Source organism: Crinia signifera, chromosome 2, assembly GCF_055691185.1.
Source record: "Crinia signifera chromosome 2, ASM5569118v1, whole genome shotgun sequence".
Lineage (NCBI taxonomy): Eukaryota > Metazoa > Chordata > Amphibia > Anura > Myobatrachidae > Crinia > Crinia signifera.
This window is the reverse complement of record NC_139218.1, coordinates 365,987,271-365,996,075: the sequence shown is the minus strand read 5'-3', so window position 1 is coordinate 365,996,075 and position 8,805 is coordinate 365,987,271. Positions and strand designations below refer to the sequence as shown.

At 47.0% G+C, this 8,805-nt stretch overlaps 1 protein-coding gene across 1 annotated transcript; it reads right to left on the bottom strand.

Annotated features, from left to right (window-relative positions):
- Positions 1-2,403: 2,403 nt before the first annotated feature.
- LOC146058024 (uncharacterized) lies at positions 2,404-4,432 on the bottom strand. The gene is made up of 2 exons (XM_083169964.1): positions 3,529-4,432; positions 2,404-2,992 (listed from the first exon to the last, which is right to left on the bottom strand). The coding sequence occupies exons 1-2, from the start codon at positions 4,073-4,075 to the stop codon at positions 2,481-2,483; spliced, it is 1,059 nt and encodes a 352-aa protein (XP_083026090.1). The 5' UTR covers positions 4,076-4,432; the 3' UTR covers positions 2,404-2,480.
- Between the last annotated feature and the right edge of the window lie 4,373 nt (positions 4,433-8,805).

Genomic DNA, 8,805 nt, shown 5'->3' with positions numbered 1-8,805 from the left:
GTTTACCCGGGATTTTCAGCCAAGGTCACTCCCGGGATTTTAGTAACAGACCCCCTTTCACACTACACCTCAGACCCGGGAAAAACCCGGGTATACCCCTTTCACACATAAGCCAGGCTTTTTCAAGCATTTCAGTGTGTCATCATTAAAATGGGACACTTTGCTGGCTCACAAGAATGACATCATGCAAAGGTGGGGGCTGACTACAAAAGGGCCTGTGGGGAGTTCCCACAATACATTGCTGTTATGGCTGCTGAGAACATGTGGAGGATGGAGAGTTTGTCTGCTCTTGTGGATTTGGTGTGTTTTGCAGGCTGTGATGCTTGGATTAAGCTACACATGCTGTTAATTGTTGCACAGTGTGAGATGCAGAGAAGGAGGTATCATTTTTTGGTGGAGAGGGAGGCCAATCGCCGGCATTACTTACGCCGGAGGAGAACCTTGATCATGTCCAGCATCGCATCCATACTACGTGTGACTGGTGCGTCAGCTCGTACACTGTGGGCTAGAGATCAGCAACATGGGCAGGTTTTCTGGGCTACGGTGGAGGCATTTGAGGATAATCAATGGCTGGCACATTTCAGGATGTCGCATGGAACCTTTAATTATCTTTTGGAACTCCTTTCCCCGGCACTTACCAGGCAAACAACACGTTGGAGACAGCCTATTTCCCCCAGCAGAAGACTGGCAATTGTCTTGTGGTGGTATGCTACCCCTGGCGAGTACCGCACAATAGCCTGCTTGTTTGGTGTAGGCATTTCCACGGTGTGTGTGTTGGTGCGGGAAGTGACAAAGGCAATCCTGGATTCCTTATATCGCCGTTTCATTTCCCTACCCCAGGGACAGAGACTGGATGAGACTGTGGCTGGGTTCCTGCATCGCGGATATCCGCAGTGTGCAGGTGCCATTGATGGCACCCACATACCCATAATTGCTCCTACAGACAGCGCAGCGGACTACTACAACCGCAAGGGGTGGCATTCCATCATTCTACAAGCAGTAGTGGACCATAAATATTGGTAAGTACCTTTGTAAGTTTGGAGGGGGAGGATTGCTGTTGTGGAACTACACATCTCAGCATGCCCTTTCACAGATTTTGCATTCTCTAGGAGCAAAACTGTTGAAGGGCATCCTGTGACTTGTAGTGGCACAGCAGCTGCAGAGCCTAGAGGTTGTTGTACACTTGTGTATTGTATTTCTAACAAATAATTTTTTTTCAGTTTTACCGATGTGTTCATTGGCTGGCCAGGACGTTCTCATGATGCCCGTGTTCTGGCCAATTCGGACATCTACAAGATAGCGGAGGAGAGGAACAATGGCAGGCTATTCCCTGAAGAGGTAAATTTATGCTTGTGTCCCCTATAATATATATGCCCATACAAAGTCTGTATCATACTTCCAAAGTTTACACGTTACACTGCTGTATATTGATACTGTTTTTTCTTTGCAGAAGTCAAAGTTTGTGCAGGGGGTCGAGGTTCCAATCCACATCATTGGTGATGCTGCTTATCCGCTAAGAAGGTGGCTAATGAAAGGTTATACCCAGCATCTTAGGTTGACACCGGAGCAGATACACTACACCCATACCCTCAGTTCTGCCAGGATGGTGGTGGAGAACGCCTTTGGCCGGCTCAAGGGACGTTGGTGGTGTTTGCTGAAGCGCAATGACATTCACATTACCCTTGTTCCTGACGTTGTGGCAGCATGCTGTATCTTGCATAACATATGTGAGATACAGAAAGAACACTATTTGCCAGAGTGGGATGTGCAAGATGATCAGGTTGGCAGTGAAATTGTTCCTGCCCCCCCACATCCCCCTGAGACCCAAAGTGGTGTGAATCCCCCAGAAGTAATACGTGCCACTATTACAAATAATCTGGATGCCATGTTGCAGTAATTAATAAATCATAAGTCTGTTGCTTAAACCATACATTTTTATTTCAAATGCATTTCTTTCATGCATTAACTGTTTGATAGCATGTGTAACAATGCCTTCATAAGGAGTTGCAAAAAATAAACTACGTTTATAACACAGGCCATGTGTGAAATGTCTTGTAAACTATTCTCTCAAACAGACAATACAAAAATACACTTTTTTTTTTAGATGGTGAAATTAAAACTTGCATGGGTAGTATTCAATGTGGCTGGCGAGGGGGTTAAACAGCGAGGATTGCAGAATTCCTGCGATCCTTGCTGTTTAACCCCCTCACCAGCTGTTGAAAACCTGCTATATTTGGTGTCAGCGAGCAGGAAGCCCAGCGAAAAATTGAAAAAATTTCAAATGGAACAAACAAGCATTTGAAAATAAATAATTGCCACCTATACCTTAGCCGTGGCCAAACAAATAATTATAAAATAATATTAAAATCTGGACGTATATTAAGTCCAAAGAAAGTATCCCCAAACTTTTCAAGAAACATGGAATAAACTGTAGAAAAAATCTAGGGGAGATATATCTACCCCAATGTACTCTGTAACCTCTACATATTACGGTAAATTCTGAACTCTGTGTTGTTTGGAGAAGGGGAATGTTGCCCATTATGCCCATTCCAGCCACTTTCACCAAATGCAGGTGTAGATTGTGCTGGAGAATTGGGTACAAATGAGGGTGGAGAGTGCACCTGTTGCACATACTGAGAAGTATGGGCAAATGATGGCGGTGACTGTGGTTGGTGACTATATGCGTTTGGGGGTGGCAACGTTGCTGTGGGTGGTGACCAGGATTGGGACAGTAATTGTCGTAGAAAATCACGATTTTCTCGACAAAGGTTTGCCTGATCCTGACTCACCCTGTCATGCATTGCTGCCATTTGGGTTAGTAAATTTTTCTGCAGTTCGCGTTCACTATCCATGAAGCGCTGCAGTCTGACATCTTCTTGACGTTGCCACGCAGAATCCAGGTCCCGCAGTTGCTCACCGAGGATGGTAGTCATGGCTCTTGTGGTAATCTCTATTTTGGTCCTCTTCTTTTTCCTCGATGGGACATTGTAGACTGTGTGCAAAAAAAAGTTGTTATAACGGTGTGCCAGTAAACAGTCATAATACTATATCCACCTGTCATGTCGCCAAAGGTGGACAATACTATATCTACCTGTCATGTCAGCAAAGGTGGACACCACTATATCCACCTGTCATGTCGACAAAGGTGGACAATACTATATCTACCTGTCATGTCGGCAAAGGTGGACAATACTATATCAACCTGTCATGTCAACAAAGGTGGACACCACTATATCCACCTGTCATGTCGGCAAAGGTGGACAATACTATATCAACCTGTTATGTCAGCAAAGGTGGACACCACTATATCCACCTGTCATGTCGGCAAAGGTGGACAATACTATATCTACCTGTCATGTCGGCAAAGGTGGACAATACTATATCTACCTGTCATGTCGGCAAAGGTGGACAATACTATATCTACCTGTCATGTCGGCAAAGGTGGACAATACTATATCTACCTGTCATGTCAGCAAAGGTGGACACCACTATATCCACCTGTCATGTCTATAATCAAGAGGCACTTACTGTTAGCGCGCAGTGTCGGCATGCCTCCCTGGGTCTCCAATTGGGTCTCTCCACCCTGGCTCGGTTGTGCTGCTGTCACATCGGGTGTGCTGTCTGACTTGTCGGATTCTAAAATGATGGTATCGTCATCATCATCATCAAATAGAAGTTGCGATGGCGGCGGGCTCTGCGGACTGCACTCCGTTGTCGCTGCTGGCGTCTGTGCCGGAGACGAGGCATTGCTTGATGACGACAAGGCAACAGGGTTGCATAAAGCTGTATGGCCAAAAACAACATTGCAAAGGTCGTACAAGGGCCACTCTGTGCGTCCAGCCCCACTGCGATTGCGATTCTGGTCATTGACCTTTAGGTACTGCTTTTTCAGGGACTTAAGCTTGTTCAATACCTGCTGCTGGGTCTTCCTCACACCTCTGCTACCAAGGACCTTTGCAATATTTCCATACACTATGGCATCCTTCACAGTGCCTGTGATTTGAGATTTGATCTCCTCTTCTCCACGGACATGTAACAGCTCCCTGACCTCCTCATCCTTCCAATGCTGTGCCATAGCACCTGTCTGGCCACAGGAATCTGCACCCTTTTGCTGGAAAGGGAGCACAGGAGCAACATGCAGCCACTGCCTCTGCTTGCTCCGCCGCACGTGTGCCTGGGGCGTCTTCCGCGGCTGCAGCTGATGACCTCATCAGAAGACGCCGGGGCAGCAAAAAAAAGCGTTGTCGTATGTGTAAAACAGAAAAACCCGGGTAAACCCGTTCAGACATAACCCGGGTATTATACCCGGGAGTTAAATACCGGGAAAAACCCTGGTCAATTGCAGGTGCTCAGCACCCGGGAGTAAAATCCCGGGTATACCCTTTCAGACATACGCTACTCCCGGGTTTGGGCGCGTTCATGTGAAAAAACCCGGGATTTTCGCGTATGTCTGAAAGGGGTATTACATTCAGGTGTATGTGTTTGAGTAGTAATCAGCGTTAATTAGCCAACTCAGGCGCACGCTGACATGCGGTATCTGTAGGGGTGGTTTGAGCTGGCGGTTGGCGGCCGCCTGTTTGGTGTCCGAAATGAACGGTGCCTTAGTCGATCGTGCGGTAGTAGCACCGCTCATTTTTGGTGCACACCCCCGTGTACGCCCATATTTATGCCCATTTTCCCTCATTATTTCGGCCGCTCCCATCAACACGCCCCTATGCCGCCCCATTACCCGTACACTCGCGTACAGGTTTTTTCGCACGTTGGGAGCCCGGCCGTAAGCGTTGTGGAGTGTTCGCGCCGGCGCATTAGCGTATCTGCACATGCGCAGATCATGAAAAACCCCGGGACGTACAGCTCACAACTCTGTGGCAGATGTGCAAATGATCCGCTAAAAACGCCAGCGTCGCTCTCATTTGTTATATAAATTCAAATAAAAAATGTTGTGTTAAAAAAAATTATAGTTCCTATGTAAGGTAAACATTACAGGTCTTTATGATAAATACAAATGTTTGCCAATTTTCACACCTATTTAGTCAAATTTACTTGGCACTCAAAGGGTTAATTTATTCATCCAAATGTTAAAGCTTAAACTTCCTGTGAAGGCTTTATGGATGGCAGGGAGGCAGTGTGTGTCGGGGGAGGCAGAGAGTGGCAGTGGAAGAGAAGCCCCTGGACGCAGGTGCACCCTTGCTGCCAGCCATGTGCCCCTATGGATTTCTGCACGTAGATGCATGGAGTTCAGCCTGCCGGTACGAGGATGTGAGGATTCTGAAGCAGCACACAATTGAACAGATTTTTCAGACTCCATGGATCACTCGCTGAAAAATCAGAGGAGTCCTTCACCATGGAGTCTTGACCCGATGCTGAATTATTCTCAACTTATATTGGTGTCAAGCAGTAGCGCACGCAGGGGGGGTTTCTGAGTACCCCCCTAGGAATCTAAGGACCCTTGTCTGAAAGCTGAGGGTCCCCTCTTTCCAAGGGTACAAGAATTTAAAAAATCGGCCCTGGGGAACCGGAGATATCTGACTTCAAAGCAGTGGTTCCCATCCAAGCCTGTTAATTGCTCTTCCCAGTCAGATATTTCAGTTTCTTTCTGACTTAGAGTTTTTCTGAGGGTATATTCCAAAAGCTGGGACTCTTCCCCTTAGATGGACATTAGCATTGTGTCTCTACTATGCCCAGAACCAGAGATATCAGCCTTCCAGCAGCTGGTTACTGCTCCAGTTCCACACACCTGGTTTATTCTAGTTCATTCTTTCTGACAAAATCCTTCTTAGATGGACAAAACCATGTGCACTGCAGGGGGGGCAGATGTAACATGTGCAGAGAGAATTAGATTTGGGTGAGTTATTTTATTTCTGTGCAGGGAAAATACTGACTGCTTTATTTTACACTGCAATATAGATCTCACTTTGAAGTAAAACCCCACCCAAATCTAATTCTCTCTGCACAAGTTACATCTGCCCCACCTGCAGTGCACATGGTTTTGTCCATCTAAGAAGGATTTTGTCAGAAAGAATGGACTAGAATAACCCCCCTGGTGTAGTTTTATATACTCGTTGGCAGATTGCTCTGCCTCCTGAACTCTGATCCCCTAGTCCCCTACATTTGATAGGTGGGATTCTCTAGTTTTTAATTCCATTAAAAGCTAAAAAATCTATTTCCGGGAACTGGAGATATCTGTATTCAAGTAAGCTGTCCTCCCACCAGAAAATTATTGCCCACTCCACTATACACCCCTCCTCTGCGCATGAAACATCCTCTACCACCCTGGAAGTTATGTATCAGGGCCCCTTCTTTCAACCCATTGCCCCCTTCTCCCACCTCATCTCCCACCATCTGTGCAGTATAGGGGTAATTAGTGGAAATTACTGATCCAGGCCCTACATGCTGAGCGGTTGATATAATACCCCCTACCACCCGCGGGACATCAAAGCTTCCCCCACCCCTACCTCTAGAGGATAGGTAAGCGCCCCCAATACATTGCTATGCCCAGGGGTCTACACTGCTGTTATATATATATATATATTTTTTTTTTATTATTATTATTATTATTTATATACATTTGGTTTATCTATAATACTTTAACTGAGCCGGCATATGCTGGGTCACCTAAATGTCCGTCTCCGTGCTCTGCTCCGCCCCTCTCTGGAAACCCCCTTCTGAAAATCCTGCGTTTGCACCTGGTGTCAAGAGCCACTGTGTAAATAACGCTGGTCTAGTGGTTACTTACCTGGTACAGCTTGTTGGGGGCTCCAGCAGTGTCTTCCAGATCAAAACCTGACCCTCCCTCCCATGGTCTAATGATATCATCTCCATAGAGCCTACCTCTAAAAAACCCTTGCCCTTCTGTAGCCTAAACCTAACCCTTTGCTGCCAGTCTGAGCAGAATGTTGGCAAATCATGTGTGCGCATTCAGTAGATGCCGACATTTTCAATATCAACATTTCAGCAATGTCAAAATAACTGTTGTTCAAGGTGCAAAAGATGGAATTTGACGTATTGTGCAAAATACACGTAAAGAGCCTACTTGCTACCCAACCCTAATGTCCCTGTTGAGTCTTAAGCAAAGCTTTGTCCCTGTTTTTTTATGTTGATCATGTGATTAATGAATGTTTCTGCAATTCTTATCTAGCATTTCCCCACTTATGTGTATGTATGTACTGCATACAGTATGTGTCAGTGCATCAGTTCATCTACAACAGACATGTACAAGCCGTGCAGACCAGAGAGGCAATAGGTACAATGAACTGGTTAGACTGGAGCAAACAGTGTTTAGAGTCAACAATGCCGCATTCCTTGTTTAGAATAACTCATGTAACGGTCTTCTCCCCAACCATAAAGCCAAACACCAGCCAGATGAAACTAGAAAATGATTTCAAGGACTCCAAGCTATGTAACAAACTTTCAGACTCTCCTGAACTATCTAGGAGGCTCAGAATTTCATCGTTCTCTCCTTCGACACCTAGGAGTGCAGAGAATCCTCCTCGAATCATATAATCCTAACGTTGCCCCAGTGGCGCCCCCCCCCTGCCAAAAGTTTCAGCAGCGCCCCCTCCCCCCAAGTAAAGTTAGCGCCCCCACCTGCTTTGCCTTGCCTTACCCCTCCGCATACCGCATCCGTCCCTGGTCTTGTCTGCGGTCCTGGCGCTCCTCGAACTCTTGCTAATGAAAACTGACCCTCACAAAATGGCTGCCCCTAATAGTAGACCGTTTTTATGGAGGCCGCTGCCATCCTCAAAAACTGTCTGCTGTATGGAGGCAGTCATTTTGTGATGGTCAGTTTTTATAAGCAGCAGGAGCCAGGAGGAGAGCCGGGATTGCAGACAAGTAAATCTGCCCCAGCCACGGACGTGGCAGAGGCGTAACAATAACCCTGCAGACCCCCAGCACCCACACTTTCTCATCTCCTCCTCGCCACTGCGGGGTCTGCGGGGCTATTGTTACGCCACTGCCTTGCCCCTAGGTCAGATGATATTCTCACTCTAGTCCCACTTGGATAGTAGTAACATATGCTTGTGTCATAAACTTGTGTCAACCTTCTATCAGTGTCGACCTAGGGTATGTAGACCATTCTTAGGTGCTGTCAATTTAGACATTGTCGACCCAAGGACCGCGTTCTAGTACATGTGAGCTCCATACAAATACCTCCTTCAACACTAGAATAATGCAGACGTAAAGGTGGTTTTTGATGGGGTCAAGCCACTGACATCTAATTATAATTGAGTTACATATATTACAAACTGGGGAGAGATAATACGGGGGGTGGTGACGGAGGCGGAGCTTCTTCAGCCAGGTGGAGGGTGAAAGGGAGCTGCACCAGTAGGTGCACAGCAGCCCTCCTGCGGCCATTATGGATTTGGCAAAGTGCCATGGCCGCTGCCCGCTGTTGCATGGTCCGCGGCCCAGCCAGCCCGGGGGGGGGGGGGGCACAGCCGGCCCGGTTTTAGTGAGTTTTGGGCGGGCCCACCGGGAAATGGTCCGGTTTCCCGGTGGGCCAATCCATCCCTGGCACTGCAGGTGGGGCAGATGTAACATGTGCAGATAGAACAAGATTTTGGTGGGGTTTTCTTCAAAGTGAGATTTATATTGCAGTGTAGACATAAAGCTTTCATCATTTTCCCCGCACAGAAACAAAAAAACTCGCCCGAATCTAATTCTATCTGCACCTGTTACATCTGCCCCCCTGCAGTGCACATGGTTTTGTCCATTTGAGAAGGCATTTGCCTCTAAGAGTGAACCGGGGGGGGGGGGGGGGGGGTGACGGACGTTAGTTGATCGTCCTCCCAGATGTTGTATGAT